This window comes from Lepus europaeus, chromosome 13 (genome assembly GCF_033115175.1).
Source record: "Lepus europaeus isolate LE1 chromosome 13, mLepTim1.pri, whole genome shotgun sequence".
Lineage (NCBI taxonomy): Eukaryota > Metazoa > Chordata > Mammalia > Lagomorpha > Leporidae > Lepus > Lepus europaeus.
The window spans coordinates 33,301,957-33,318,751 of record NC_084839.1 but is presented as its reverse complement, the minus strand read 5'-3'; the positions used below and the strand labels follow the sequence as shown (position 1 = coordinate 33,318,751).

General features: G+C 37.6%; 1 protein-coding gene across 1 annotated transcript in view; it reads left to right on the top strand.

The window, feature by feature from the left end:
- STRN (striatin) overlaps positions 1–16,795 on the top strand; it is a 137,934-nt gene that overhangs the window by 65,561 nt on the left and 55,578 nt on the right. Inside the window, exons 4-6 of the mRNA XM_062209245.1 lie at positions 3,761–3,839; positions 12,221–12,388; positions 15,464–15,599. Of these exons, the coding sequence (XP_062065229.1) occupies positions 3,761–3,839; positions 12,221–12,388; positions 15,464–15,599 (383 nt within the window). The remainder of the gene's footprint in view (positions 1–3,760; positions 3,840–12,220; positions 12,389–15,463; positions 15,600–16,795) is intronic.

Here is a 16,795-nt window from a genome sequence, read left to right as displayed (position 1 = left end):
CATTTTCTTTCACTTTCAAATCTTATTTCTACTTTAGAAGAATGTTATCTCAGATTGTGTTGAAAAAATATATTTGCCCTTGATATTTTAGTTTTTCCTGTTTTAGTATTACAAGCCAGATAGTTATTGAAAATAACGAATATGTTATTCAGTGTGATTATTGATGTGGTTAGATTTAGCTCTACTACTTCTAATTTTTATTTTCTATTTGGTAAATCTGTTCTTTGTTTCTTTTTTTCACCTTGTAAATTGATTTTTATGACTCCATTTTGCCTCTTTAGCAGAAAGCGTTATTTTAGTGATTTTTTTTTGGTTAAAGGGTACATTTCTAATTTATTACAGCTTATCTTCAAGTAATAACAATACTGTTTCATGTGTAGTATGAGAACTTTATAACAATGTTTCCATTTCTCCTCTACTTACTTTTGTACTATTGTATATAAAATATATTGTCATATCTTTACTTTCAATGTATGCTATAAACTACATCCTATGTTCTTATTTTTGTTTCAGCAGTTAATTCTCTTTCAAAGAAACTTAAAAACATGAAAAAATATTTCCAGTACTCATTATTTAATTGTGTAAATTTGTATTTCCATCTGGTATTTTTCTTCTGCCTTAAAGACATTTAAAAAAATATTTTGTGATATGGACTGCTGGAATGAATCCTTTCAACTTTCAAAATGTCTGAGAAAGTCTTGCTAACTGACATTGCTACTGATGAAATAAGTACCTGCTGTCATCCTTTTTCTTTCTTTCTCTGTATATAATATGATCTTTTTCTATGGCTGCTTTTAAGGTTTTTTTTTTATCCTTGGTTCTAAATAATTTTATTATGATGTGCCTTGGTATAATTTTGTCTTCTTCCCTCTCAGTGTTTCATATGATTGTGATTTTTTGAGTTTCTTGGATATATGGATATGTAGTTTACATGAAATTTGGAAACTTTCAACCATTATTTCTTCAGATATTATATTTGTTCTATCTGCTTTTTCTGTGATTTAGAACTCAGGGCAGAAGCTGGGGTGATCATAATGCTCACTTGTTTGCTTTCTCTCAAGATTCACTGTTCCTTGTTGACTGATGTCCAGTGTCTTGAAAATCCTAGTTTTATCTCTTTTATACTTACTTCAAGTAGGGGGATGAATCCAGTTTCTGTTACTCCAACTTGACTAGAAGTGGCAAATAATTTTATTATAAATACTTATTATTATTCACTTCAAAATCCTTACTTTCGTATAATATCACTTTTTAACCTTGATATGACAAGAAGAAATCTGATAGTTGGTGACTGTTTACTATTCATGGATAGAACTGTGAGCTTGTGAGCTTCACCTGGCTAATGAAGTAAAAGAGTAATTTTAGCTTAAGAGTTTAGAAGGATATTCATATTTAATTTGCCTTATCTTAGTTTCTGTTAAGGTATAATTTACATACATTAAAATTTACCACTTTAAGTGTTCACAAACACGTACAATATATGGCTACTTCTCCTTTCTAGTCAAACCCTCCCTTCCCACTCTAATATCTTGGCAACTAGTAATCTATTTTACATTTTTATAGTTTGCCGTTTTTTAGAAAGTCGTATGAATGCCAGAATCTTACAGAATGTGGCCTTTTGAGTCCAGCTTATCATCCGTGTTGGTATATATCAGTAGTTCATTCCTTATTCTTGCTGAGTAATATTCCATTGAATTGATGCACAACACTTTTGTAACATCAGTGGCTGCTGAAGTAGGTAGAAGTAGCTGAGCATGGCATAGAAAGGATTTGAGCCAATTCTGATGAGAGATTAAGTAGCCTTAAAACTTCTTAAAATGCTAGTGTAAATTTTCTTACTTGGCATGTACAGATTATTAATGAGAACGGACTGTATTGGAATATATGGTGATATACAGAGTTATTGAATTTATGTGTCAATGGCAATAAGATGTATATTTTTTCTTTGGTATTATGGCATTGTTTTTGCCTTTTTTTATTTTTTATTTTTTTTATTTGACAGGTAGAGTTTTAGACAGTGAGAGAGAGAGACAGGAGAAAGGTCTTCTTCCGTTGATTCACTCCCCAAATGGCCACCATGTCCGGCGCTGCGCCGATCTGAAGCCAGGAGCCAGGTGCTTCTTCCTGGTCTCCCATGTGGGGTGCAGGGGCCCAAGCACTTGGGCCATCTTCCACTGCCTTCCCGGGCCACAGCAGAGAGCTGGACTGGAAGAGGAGCAGCCGGGACTAGAACCCGGCGTCCATATGGGATGCCGGTGCCGTAGGTGGAGGATTAACCAAGTGAGCCATGGCGCTGGCCCCTGCCTTTTTTTTTTTTTTTTTTAAACTATATCTTCTTCGAGGTTATCCTTAAGTAATGCTTACGTTGGAGTTAATTTCTTCTTCTTCTTCTTCTTTTTTTTTTTTTTTTTACTGCCAGTCTACTATTATTTCTTGGGATATCACAAGACTTATCTAGTTATTTCAGAGTCATATAGGGGGAAAAACCAAACATAAAAAAATCTAATTCTTATTTTTATTCACATGTACCTACAATGTTTTTTAAGGTTCATTTTTTTTTGAAAGGCGGAGAGAGAGAGAGAGAGAGAATCTTCTATCTGCTGGCTCACTTGCCAGATGGCTACAACATCTCAGCTGGGCCAAGCTGATGCCAGGAGCCTCATCCAGGTCTCCCACGTGGGTGCAGGGGCTCAAGTACTTGGGCCATCTTCTGCCTTCCCAAGTACATTAACAGGGAGCTTGATAAGAAGTGGAGCATCAGGGACTTGAACCTGTGTCCATATGGGATGCCAGCATTACAGACAGAGGTTTAACCTATGCCACAGTACTGACCCCATCTCTAATTTACTGTCATTATATTGGTAGCATGTGGAGGAAAATGCTGAGACTCTAATGTGAAACAGACAGAAAGTTAACCTCTAAAACTCAGTTTTCTTTTTTATATGATGGGGTTAAACAACTGTCTTTGGAGGTTGTAAGGAGTAAGTATATAATGTATACATATTTTTAACACAGTGACTGAAACTCAATAAGCATGTAGTGAATGATTGATTTCAAACATAAACAAAAGCAAATTTTCATTTCATAGGTACAGTTCTAAGATGAGCAGTTTCTTATAGTTTGGTCAAAGACTGATAAAGTATGAATTCTTTGTTTTGTTAAAAAACTGAGTTGGGAAATTTTTCAGTCTGAACTTACTATGGAGGAAACTCTTTTTATTTCAGTAGTTTGAAAAAATTTAGCTTCTACCTAATGAAGAATTTAGCTTTAAAAGGTATAAGAGATTTCCATTCAAGAAAAGTCATTAAAAGAATATTTCAGGTTTTTATTTAATAGCTAGTGGAAGAAACAGATTTGGATTGAGATTATTTCATGTATATCTACTTTTTACCAAACTGGTTATTTTACCATCATACCTGGACATTTTGTTCTAGTTCTGATATGATGCTTCATACTTTAATTTGGCTCTTACTGTGTGACTTATTGTATAGGTCTTTGCCCTGGAGGAATTTCTAGATTACTTAAATAGTAGAGAAAATGCTATTATTTTAGTTCTATTCCAAGGGAATTCATTAGCAATAATTAATTTATATTTGAGTTTTGTTATAGAAATGAGAGTTGTAAAAACAATTTGCATTGTTCTAAAACAGACCTTACAATTGCAGTTTTACATATTTAATCTTTTAAATGTTTACTTGGCTTTTTAAATGAATTGGGATGCCCTAAAGAAGTCAATTTTTTTATAATTTAATTTTTCTAGATGAAGGTAATGAAACAGAGGTGCAACCACAACAAAACAGCCAGTTAATGTGGAAACAAGGTCGGCAACTACTCAGACAGTAAGTATCCCAAGGTTAAATTATTCATGGTTAAAAGTGAAAAGTATATTTTCTTTGTTTATCCTCCAGAAACCTTTTATTTAACGTATACAAACTTCATGCATTTCATAAACACAACTTTAAGAACGTAGTGATTTTTCCCACTGTACCCGCCCTCCCACTTGCTCACCTGTCGTTCTTCTTCCTCCCTTTCCTATTCCCATTCTTATTTTTTGCTAAAAACTATTTTCAGTTAACTTTATACACAGAAGATTAACTATACTAAGTAAAGAGTTCAACAAATAGTATGAGAAAAAATTGTTTCTCAACAAACGGCCCACTGTTCATTCAGGAGCGTGTTGTTTAGTCTCCATGTGTTTACATATGTTTTAGAGATTCTTGAGCTGTTGATATCCAGTTTAATTCCATTGTGGTCAGAGGAGATGCATGATATGATTTCAGTTTTGTTTTTTTTTTTTTAATTTGCTGAGACTTGCTTTATGGCCTAGCCTGTGGTCTATCCTAGAGAAAGTCCATGCATTGGTGAGAAGAATGTGTATTCTGCAGCTGTAGATAAAAAGTTCTATAGATATCCATTAGGTTCATTTGGTCTATAGTATTGATTAACTGTTATTTCCTTGCTGATTTTTTGTCTGGTTGATCCGTCCATTGATGAAAGTGGGGTATTGAAGTCCCCCCGTTACTCTATGTCTCCCTTTATATCCATTAACATTTCTTTTAAATAGCCAGGTGACCTGTAATTAGGTGCCTATACATTTATAGTAGTTAACATCTTCCTGTTGAACTGATCCCTTAATCATTACATAGTGCCCTTCTTTATCTCTTTTAACAGTTTTTGTGTTAATGTCTATTTTGTTTGATATTAGGATGGCTACCCCAGCTCTTTTTTTAGTTTCTGTTAGCATGGAATATCTTTTCCCTCCCTTTCACTTTCAGTCTGCATGTATCTTTGTTGGTGAAATGAGTTTCTTGTAGGCTACAAATAGATGGGTTTTGTTTTTTTAATCCATTCAGCCAATCTGTATCTTTTAACTGGAGAGCTAAGGCCATTTACATTCAAGGTGACTATTCATGAGTAATGACTTGACCCTGCTGTTTTTCTATAAGTATTCCTGTTATTTACTTTGGATTTCCTTTGTACTTTTTTCATTGTGATGACCATGTTTCTGTGGTTCTGTGTGTAGCACATCCTTAAGTCTCTTTTGTAATGCTGGACAAGTGGTGATAAATTCTTTCAATTTCTGTTTGTTATGGAAGGTGTTTATTGTACCTTCATTCTTAAATGAGAGCTTTGCAGCATACAGTATTCTGGATTGACAGTTTTTTCTCTTAAGACTTGGAATATATCTCACCATTCTGTCCTAGCATGGAGGGTTTCAGATGAAAAGTCTACTGTGAGTCTAATTGGAGATCCTCTGAAAGTAATATGGAATTTCTCTCATGCACATTTTAGAATATTTTCTTTATGTTTTTCTGTGGGGAGTTTGGTTACAATATGTTATGGTGAGAATCTTTTCTGGCCCGTATATTAGGAGTTGTATGTGCTTCCTGTACTTGGATGTCCCTTTGTTTCTCCAAATTAAGAAAGTTTTCTGTAATTATTTCATTAAAAATATGTAATCTATTCTCTCTTTCCACACTTTCAGAAACTCCTAAGACCCATATATTGGGTTGTTTAATAGCATCCCATAAATTTCCAACACAGTTTCATAATTTTCTAGTTTCTTCTGTTTTTTTTTTTTTTTGCTCTAAATTTTCCAAAGATTTGTCTTTTAACTCAGATATCTTTCTTCTGCCTTACTGAGTCTGTTGTTAAGCCTTTCCACCACATTTTTATTTGATCTATTGACTTTTTCATTTCCAATATTTCATTTTCATTTGTCTTTAAAATCTCAATTGCATGGGAGAACTTTTCATTCATGTCATGTATGGATTTCATTAGTTCTTGGATTTGCTTCTGATTACTTTGAATTCCATTTTTGGCATTTCTTCAGTCTCTTCATTTTCACATTCTAGTATTGAAGTGTTGTTGTGTTCTTTGGAGGCATCATGTTGTCTTCCTTGTTCTTGTTTCTTGAATTGCAGTGTTTATTTTTAGGCATTTGTGGAGATACTTTTTTTGTTGTTTGTTTCCCTTATGATGGCTTTTATCTTTGAACTGTTCCTCTGTGGATTAGTGGAGTGTCTCTTTTGGTGAATACCCAGAGGAGTGTGCTGAATGTGGCCAAGAAGCTCTGTTCAGTATTCCAGGGTGAGGAAGTGTCCAAGGTGACACCCAAATTGGGGATAGCAAATCTCTTTCTCTCTCTCTCTTTTATTTTTAATAAGAAGGGAGGTTTAATCTGCTCTGTTGGTGGTCTTACGCTTACCTTCTCTCCTCCAAGGAGACCAAGGCCTGGTTGCTAGCTGCAGTGGGTATAATATTCATTTGTGTTGCCATAGCAACCACACAAAGGATGCATGCCATTCTCACTGTGAGCATGGATCCCACAGCAATGACCTTCACTATGGAATCAGGGAGCCCCAAACTTGTGGAGCTGCCCACAGTGACTGCCCAAAAACCCGGCCACATCCTATGCCTTCACATGCAACTACAGTGTTTTCACAGTCTCAGCATACAGGCCTCCAACAGTCATGAGCACCCAGCCTCCTGTCAATTCTCCCTACGTGTCTCCTCTTGGCTGGTTGCTGGGCATGCAGAGACAAGCTGGCACAGCTGTTGCATATGTTCAAAATGGCATCCACCCCTTCTTGGCTACTTACAGGACGCTGATGCTGGGTGGCTGGGGAGAGGGAAACATGCCCCTCCGCCTTTTTGCTGCTAGGTTGGCAAGTATACTGGAGCTCCAGGCTGGATTCAGGTCAGGCTCTTCTTGCAGATTTGTTGCCAGTGGTTTGGGCTACTGCATTCTGGTCTCACATCACTCTCTAAAGCTGGTGCAAAGGCTCTTGGCTGCTGGAGTTCTGAGTTGTGTGTGTCCACACACTCCATGTATATCTACATTATCCCTCTAATTTGTGTCTAGTTACCTCTGCCATTTTCTCCCTAACTCTTCCCTGAGATTGCACTCTGTCCAGGATGTTTTAACTATCTTCCCATAGACAAGAGTAGTAAGCTCCCTCCCTATCCTTTTTTTTTTAGGAAGCTGTTATTTATTTATTTATTTATTTTTTGACAGGCAGAGTGGACAGTGAGAGAGAGAAACAGAGAGAAAGGTCTTCCTTTGCCGTTGGTTCACCCTCCAATGGCCACCGCGGCTGGCGCGCTGCGGCCAGTCCGATGGCAGGAGCCAGGTGCTTCTCCTGGTCTCCCATGGGGTGCAGGGCCCAAGCACTTGGGCCATCCTCCACTGCACTCCCTGGTCACAGCAGAGAGCTGGCCTGGAAGAGAGGCAACCAGGACAGAATCTGGTGCCTCAACCGGGACTAGAACCCGGTGTGCCGGCGCCGCAAGGCTGAGGATTAGCCTAGTGAGCCGCGGTGCCGGCTATTTATTTATTTTGACAGGCAGAGTGGACAGTGAGAGAGGGAGACAGGTCTTCCTTTTTCTGTTGGTTCACCCCCAATGGCTGCTGTGGCCGGTGCATCGTGCTGATCCGAAGCCAGGAGCCAGGTGCTTCTCCTGGTCTCCCATGGGGTGCAGGGCCCAAGCACTTGGGCCATCCTCCACTGCCTTCCCGGGCCACAGCAGAGAGCTGGCCTGGAAGAGGGGCAACTGGGATAGAATCCGGAGCCCCGACCGGGACTAGAACCCGGGGTGCCAGCGCCGCAGGTAGAGGATTAGCCTATTGAGCCGCTGCGCCGGCCAGAAAGCTTTTATTTAATAAATACAAATTTCATAGGTACAACTTTTGAAATATAGCAGTTCTTGCCCCAACCCATTCTTCATTAAGATTCATTTTTAATTATCTTCATATACAGAAGATCAACTCTATACTAAGTAAATCTTTCAACAGTTTGCACCCACACAGACACACAAAGTATAAAGTACTGTTTGAAGACTAGTTTTATCGTTAATTCTCATAGTACAGCTCATTAAGGACAGAGGTCCTACATGGGGAGCAAGTGCGCAGTGACTCCTGTTGTTGATTTAACAATTGACACTCCTATAAATTTATGACGTCAGTGATCACTCGAGGCTCTTGTCATGAGCTGCCTAGGCTATGGAAGCCTCTTGAATTCACCAACTCCGGTCTTATTTAGACAGGGCCATAAGCAAAGTGGAAGTTCTCTCCTCCCTTCAGAGAAAAGTACAACCTCCTTTGATGGCCCCTTCTTTCCACTGGGATCTCACTGACAGAGATCCTTCATGTAGATCATTTTTTGCCACAGTGTCTTGGCTTTCCATGCCTGAAATGCTCTCATGGGCTTTTCAGTCAGATCTGAATGCCTCAAGGGCTGATTCTGAGGCCAGAGTGCGGTTCAGGGTGTTTGTCATTCTATGAGTCTGCTATGCGGCCTGCTTTTCATGTTGGATCATTCTCCCCTTTTTAATTCTATCTATTGTTACTAACAGACACTTGGTCTTATTTACGTGATACTTATTCCTATCTATATCATTAGTAACACACTTAAAATGATCACTTTAACATGTACTCCCTTCCTCTTCTACCATCTTGATTTCTCCTGGCTCTGAAAAGTATATGGTTCATGAGATTATTTTTATTTTGTATTGTTACTAGAATAATTTTATCTCATTATCATACTGCTATGAAAAAGTCTATTACCTTCATATTAAGCGCATCTTTTCTCTGGTGGTGTTTATATCATTAAAAGATTCTAGGCCGGTTCCACGGCTCAATAGGCTAATCCTCTGCCTGTGGCGCCAGCACTCCAGGCTCTAGTCCTGGTCGGGGTGCCGGATTCTGTCTCGGTTGCCCCTCTTCCAGGCCAGCTCTCTGCTGTGGCTGGGAGGGCAGTGGAGGATGGCCCAAGTGTTTGGGCCCTGCACCCCATGGGAGACCAGGAGAAGCACCTGGCTCCTGCCTTCGGATCAACGCGGTGCGCCGGCCGCAGCACGCCGGCCATGGGGGCCATTGGAGGGTGAACCAACGGCAAAAGGAAGACCTTTCTCTCTATCTCTCTCTCTCACTGTCCACTCTGCCTGTCCAAAAAGAAAAAAAAAAAGATTATATATATTGGCTGGCGCCACAGCTCACTAGGCTAATCCTCCGTCTGTGGCGCCGGCACCCTGAGTTCTTATCCCTATCGGGGTGCTGGATTCTGTCCTGGTTGTTCCTCTTCCAGTCTGGGGGGTGAACCAGCGGAAGGAAGACTTTCTCTCTGTCTCTCTCTTACTGTCTATAACTCTGTCTCTCTCTCTCACTGTCTAACTCTGCCTGGCAAAAAAAAAAAAAAAAGATTCTATATATTTAAATTATTCTTTTCACTACATATTTTGTGGGAGAATCTACATTTGTTTTAGGATGTGTTAGTCAGTGTTTACATATAATTTTTTATGTTTTTAAACTTTTAATTTTAAATGGATTAAAGAGCTTTTTTTAATTCCCTGTTTTTCTGAAAACGATTTTATTTATTTGAAAGGCAGAGTTATAGACAGAAAGAGGTCTTCCATCCTTGGTTCACTCCCCCAAATGGCTGCAATGGCCGGATCTGAGTCGATCTGAAGCCAGGAACCAGGAGCTTCTTCTGGGTCTTCCATATGGGTTCAGCGGCCCAAGCACTTGGTTCATCCTCCACTTTTTTCCCAGGAGAAGTAGCAGGGAGCTGGATAGGAATGGGAGCAGCCAAAACTCAACTGGCACCCATATGGGATGCCAATGCTGCAGACTGGAGCTTTAACCTACTGTGCCACAGCACTGGTCCCTTAATTACCCAGTTTTGCAAATATTCTGTAACATATACTTTTTCTGATAACATGTATATCTTTGTCCAAAGAGGAAAAAAAGCTGGGTTGAGGTTCTGATATCAAGTAGTTGTATAGACCCACTTACTAGCTCAGTGCCTGGTTCTTGCATACCGTTTTTGAAACTGGTATTCAGATTTATGGCTCAGTAAAATAAAACTTACTATGTAATTTGTTTTTTGGAGTCATTTACATGTAGTTTAAACCTGTGGTTTCTAAGTTGAATGAATGCTATTCATTTCTATTTATCATGGAAAGAGAATATTAAAGCATCTCCTTATGTCTGTTTTGTTTTGTTTTGTTTTGTTTTTTTGTCTCGATGAAGTAGAATAAAGAGAGACTACTAACCTGAAATAAGTGGATTTTCACTAATATTCTCATTTCGGTCTTAAATATGACTTAGGGCATTTCCCTTTTTTATATAGATAAGTGTTTTAAAAATACTGGTCTTTTTTGTTATGAGAAGTGGTTTCAGAGGAGCTGTTTGGGAGATATTTTGGAAAACTTAAAAACCCACAGCCTACCAGTTAAAGAAAAAGTGACATTTTTATCAGTGAATGATGAAGTAACCATTTAGTAAATGATCTATGGCAAGAACATTTTTCTTAAAAAATTATTTTTTTTATTTGATACAGAGGTAGAGAGATTTTCTTTCTGCTGATTCACTCCCCAAATGCCCACAGTAGCCTAGGGGGGATCAAACAGAAAGCCAGCAACCGGAGACTCTGGCTAGATCCTTAGTGAATAGCAGGGACTCAAGCACTTGAGCCATCATCTGCTGCTTTCCTTGGTTTATGCTAGCAAGAAGCTGGATCAGAAGCAGAGTTGCTGGGTCTCAAACCGTGTATTCGGATATGGGATGTGGGTGTCCCAGTCAGTAACTTAAATCACTGCATTAAACCCTGCCCCATATGAGCAGTTTTAAATAAGTATTTGTAATAAGATTTTTGTTGCCAAAATGAGCTATATATCAAATATTATTTGTCAAAAATAGAAAATTATAGCCCTTTTGTAGTAGTTTGTAAGAATGTTTGATTAAATTCAGAAAAATGAAAAATGTATTCTAAATTTTATTAAAGATCATTCTATAAATATTGGATGGGTTTGAAAAACAAACTTCTTGATTTGATAAGATGCACTTATTCCATTTGATCGCATGTCTTTGTGAGGTGTTTCACTTTCAGTAACTGTTAAAATCAAATCTTGGAGTTGGTGTTGTGGTGTAGCAGGTTAAGCTGTCACCTGCAATGCTGACATCCCATGTGAGCACTGGTTATAGTCCTGGCTGCTCACTTCTGATCCAGCTCCCTACTAATGCACCTGGGAAAGTAGCAGAAGATGGCCCAAGTGCCTGGGTCTCTGCAGCCCACATTGGAGAACTAGATCGAGTTTTAGGCTCCTGGATTTGGCCTGGCCCAGCCCTGGCTTTTGTAGGGGGAATGAAGCAGCAGAAGAAATACCTGTTTCTCTTTGTAACTCAACATTTCAAATAAATTAATAAGTCTTTTTAAAAAATAAAATCTTGAGACAAGCTCAAACTGGTTGTCTTGTAAACCTGTGTTTCCTTTTTTCATCTGGTAGAGTCCATTCCTCCTTTCATGTTAATGCCTCACGTTTTGTCTCCTGTTTATGAACAGCCTTTGCCTTTTTCATTATTTTACTACAGCCAATTTTGGTCTTTTTGGGTAAATGTTGGTGTTGGTAGGTAGGAAGCGCTTTCTACATGCTAGATTCAGGATTAGGCATGTCTGTTTTAGGAGAAAGAAAAGTGAAGTTGAGGGCAATTAAAGTTGCACAGCAAGTAAGTGACAGAATTGATTATAGACCCAGATCTAACTCTCAGTATAAAGTGTGTGTGCTTTTTTTGTTTTGTTGCTTCTCTGTAACGCATACATATACATGTACACACATACACCATGTAGCTCAATTTGATTGCAGTCTATTTTTAGAATTTTCTCTGGCTTGAAGATTGTCTTCTGTAGAAATGATTCTTGGGAGATCCTTTGTTCTTGTTGTGGAGTTAACCAAATATACCAGAAGCATTCCTGTGTATCTCAAACAATTGATCCATAACACTTTACATTAGAAATGTAAACAAACTACTGGAATCACTATAATAAAATACTAATTTGGTGGAATTTGGGAGTGAGCTTACTGCAGCCCTGCAAAAAGAAAAGAATGTGCTCTGGGATATATTAAAGAACAGCATCGCCTTATGATGAATGAATGGTGTATTGTATAGTTCTTTGATTTTTCTCAGTGACTGTAGAGGCTGGTACTGCAAGAGACAGCTCCATCTGCAGCTGGAAGATTATTTAGTAACAAGCCTTACTAGCATAGTACTGTACTGTTAAGTCTTATGCAGGCAAGAATTTGAAGAAATTCTTTTATTTACACATTAAATTATAGAATTCCATAATTTAATTTAATTTGACTGAATAATTTAATTTATTCTGATTTATTAAATTTATTAAATTCATAATTTAACTGAATTGTAAGGATCCTCTTCACACAGGTATCTACAGGAAGTGGGCTACACGGATACTATTCTAGATGTGAAATCTAAACGAGTGCGAGCTTTGTTGGGCTTTTCAAGTGATGTCACTGACAGAGAAGATGACAAAAATCAGGACTCAGTTATAAATGGTACAGAGGCTGAAGTTAAAGAGACAGCGATGATTGGGTAAGTATTTTGTCTGAAAAATGTTTTAGTTATAATTTTAGTTCTTATGAAATATTTCTGCTTTTATGTGTGTTACTTGCACTTTTAGATAGTGAAATAGAAATAATTGACAAGTTTAATAAAAATATTAAAATTTCATTTGGTTTGAAGGCAACACGGGGATTAGAGTTAACATTTATGATTATGTTAAGTCATGAATATTTGGAGTATTATTTTAGTTAGAATATTTTTATTTGCTTGGAATTTATTTAATGTAGATTTTAATATCTGAAGCTCAGGCATCTACTGTTAGGATCTTATTTGAAAATTTTGTATAAATTTATAGGAAAGATATTTCAGTTGTGACCCAGAAACCATATACATACTTAATTCTTTAGAAGTTAACCTTTTCTTAACAAGTTTGATTTATATATTAATGCTGTAGCTCATTCTTGCTTTCAGTTAAAATACCTCATTTAAATATATATTCTTTAATTGACACAGTAAGTGTGAAAAATTGAATAGCTGCTTAAAATATGTTGCTTTTCATTTTGAATCATATACAATTATACATAATTCTACTGAAAATGAACATGACAATTCAGTAAAGATATTTATTAGAAAAAGTTTGTCATGCTTTTTAATAGAATAAAAAGTCAGATTCTGTGAAAGACTAAGTATGAGATTACATTATTTTAACACTTATTTAGGCTGGAAGAATGGTTTTAGTTGAACTCTAAATTTCTAGTGAGTACACAGTTCCTGTTATTTGAACATAAACTAGAATCATATGATTAAGTAAAGATTCAAAGTGGAACTTTTATTAACAAAGACCATTGGAATCTTCTTAAATGTATTTATTTGATTAAGAATGTATAAGTTTGTATTCATAAGTGGGAAGTAGACATACAGACTTAAACTTAAGTCATTAAGTTAGATATTAAATATTTTTAGGGACTATAAATGCATACTTAAAAAAACCTTTAGTGAAGACTTTTAAGAAAGATCTGTATGTTTTGGTGTTGACCTGTGTTAAGAAAGATGTTATTCTGAATCTTACCAGAGTTCTGTAGGGATGAGCAATAGGAATGGGAAAAGTGAAAAATATGGTTGACAACAGATTTGAAATTTAAGATTTATTTCTTTTGGAAATTTTATTCATAGTTGTGGTTAAATTTCTTTAGGGAAGTACCTTTGTATCTAAAACATTTTTTTGGCGAGGGAGCTTGAAAATGTTTTATTCCTCTCTTCCTTCCCAACTCAGTTTGCTTCCTAAAGAGAAATCAATTGTACAAAAGGCCTCAGTTATAACTGTTCAGTTCCTCTGCTCTTAGAAATCCAGCTGATTCTGACCTCAGCTGGGGGTGTCCCTGTGAAGGAAGCATGGGGAGGAGTGACCCCCTGCCCCAGTGTGAGATTTACAGTGTGTGAGTGTGGAGGGGCACAGTGGAACCAACAGGTTATCTGGAATGTTCTGGAGGTCTTGGTGGGGAAGCCCCAGTGCAGCAGAAACTGGGGGTTGAACTGCATATGTCATTACACAGCCCTATGACTTCCAGCCTGAGCTCCATTTTTATTTTATTATTATTATTATTTTTTGGACAGGCAGAGTGGACAGAGAGAGACAGGGAGAAAGGTCTTCCTTTGCCGCTGGTTCACCCTCCAGTGGCCGCTGTGGCCGGCGCGCTGCTGCTGGCTGAGCTCCATTTTGCAGATGGAGAGAGAGGGGAGCAGTGGACACTGCAGAGGGCACCCAGGCAGCTGAGGGGGTGGCTGGAAGGCTCAGAGGAGGGCAAGGGAACTGGACAGCCATTGTGACTCCTGGAAGCTCTAAAACACTTTCTAATGTGTAGATATCATTTTGTTCTGACCATTAGTAAACTGTTCACCAGATGAATTTTGAAGGAACTCAACACAAGTATTAAATACTTGAAAATGCGTTTCTAAAAAGTAAATGGTTTCTTTTATCAACAGGATCAAGTCTTATAGTAATATGAATTTGAGTAGTGTATTGTTTTTAGTAACTGCATATTTTCTCTTTTTCATCTCTTCAGCTATTCAGCAGAAATAAAAGACTGCAGCAGAGGAAAATGATATAGTTACTAGTTTTTTTTTTTAAAGATTTGTTTTATTTATTTGAAAGAGTTACAGAGAGAGGTAGAGGCAGAGAGACAGCTGTCTTTCATCTGCTGATTCACTCCCCAAATGGCTGCAACAGCTAGAGCTGGGCCGATCCAAAGCCAGGAGCTAGCAGCTTCTTTAGGCCTCCCATGTGGGTACAGAGGCCCAAGGACTTGGGCCATCCTCTGTCCGCTGCTTTCCCAGGCGCATTAGTAGGGACCTGGATCGGAAATGGAGCAGCTGAGACTTGAGCTGGCGCCCATATGTGATGCTGGCGCTGCTGGCCAGGGCTTCTGCACCACAGTGCCAGCCCTACTAGTTATTTTCTTATTGTGGAAATTTGTGTATAAGATCAAAGGAAGAGACAGAGATAATAGGAAAAAAATTTTTTTAAATTTTATTTGAAAAGCAAAGAGTTAGGAACAAAGATTTTCCACTCACTGGTTTGCTCTCCAACTGCCTGTAACAGCCAAAGCTGGATCAGACCAAGGCCACTCAAGTCTCCCACATAGTTGGAAGGGACACTAATACTTGTGCCGTCATCACCTGCTGCCTCCCAGGCTGAGCATTAGCAGGAAGATGGAATTGGAAGCAGAGCTGGTACTGGAGCCCTGGCATTCCCATGTGGAATGTGGACATCTCAAGTGCTGTCTTTAACTGCTTTATCAAATGCACCTACCCCGAAAAAGTGTTTTTGTTTTTTGTTTTTTTTTTTAAAAAGGAACATGTTAGAGTTGTAAGAACCAAAGAAATATGGAATCAATAATGCAAGTACTTTTCTAAAAGAGAAGCCACTTCCTATATTGCTTTCTCAGTTAATCCACAGAAATGTAATATTTAAGAATCAATGTAGGTAATAATACGATTTGGGGCTTATAATTAGGCACAAACAGAAGTTAGTGGAACACATCATAAACTAATTTTTATGTTGAGGTTAAAAAATTTAACTGATCTTATGTATCTATTTTAAACCAGAAAATCCGAATTAACAGATTCTGCCTCTGTACTGGATAATTTCAAATTCCTTGAAAATGCAGCTGCAGATTTCAGTGATGAAGATGAAGATGATGACATTGATGGAAGAGAGAAAAGTATCATTGATACTTCGACGGTGAGTTAGATAACTTAGATAATATAAATGCTTTTAAGAACTTTAAGAATCCATGTCCTTCAGTCAAAATCCTTCCCTTTTTTTCCTCCATAAATTTTTTGAAATTTAATCTAAGGGTATATTTTTATTTCAAATTTAAGAATATTTTTATAATAGTAACTTTCTCTTAAAAGTCTTTACTCTTCTTGTTAATTCCTTAAACGTGACAGCTTTTCTGTAGGGCTGGTGAATGTGATAAATGTGTGCTGTAACATTGTAGTCTTATGCTAAAAGACATTGGAACTCAGGCATACCATGGGGCTTAATGGTAACTAGGGTCAGCTTTCATCAGTGCAGTTGTCTCTCTTGGGAGGGTTTCTTTGGTTATTCTATAGACTTTCAAAATTCTTCCATTAGATATCTGCAGAATTGTTTAGGATTCTTCTGTAGTTTTGTCCAGAGCTTTAGAAGTTTATTGCCTTTCCTGTGACACTTTCCTGAAATAAGAGATGTCTAAATTGCTGCTCCTTCCTTCTCTTTTTGTCTATTTTCTTCCTCCTTCCCTTTCTCCTCATTTCTTTCTACCCTGGTTTCTTTATGGCAGCTTTTCTCCTTCCTCTTTCTCCTTTTTGTCTCCTACCTCTTCCTTCTTTTTAAATTGAGGATGAGGGCATACTTTGCCTTGTTTAGGAAAATATTTGCATTTCCTCTTTCACATTTATATAATAAAATAAGTCAAATAATATAAAGCAGACTGGATCTAGAATTTAAGTCCCAGTTCTGCCACTAATTATGCTTCTGGCTTTTTAGTTTGTAAAACGAGAATTATAATAAGTATCTATCCTATCCCTGGAGGATTTTGTGAGGAACAACAACAAAATTACATGTGAAAATGATGTATTTAACTACACGGTGCTTTATAAGTGTAACTTCTCTGTTTTTTATATATCTTCCTTCAGGGCTTCATCAGAGACTCTTGAATTATTAGGCCAGATTATTGCTTCCAGAGTATTCAGTACTCTGCTGATATGGCCCAGCTATGGATATGTTCTGAACCTCAGATGTCCAAACCATTAGCAATTGTGTATATCTTGATTTAATTATAGTAAAGAAAAAGCCTAAACTTCTGTGACTTGTTTTTCTCCATCTAATTATCTGGAAATTGTGTTGTTCTTTGTGATTTCTGTGATATTATTGCATTGAGAAATTATTTTTAC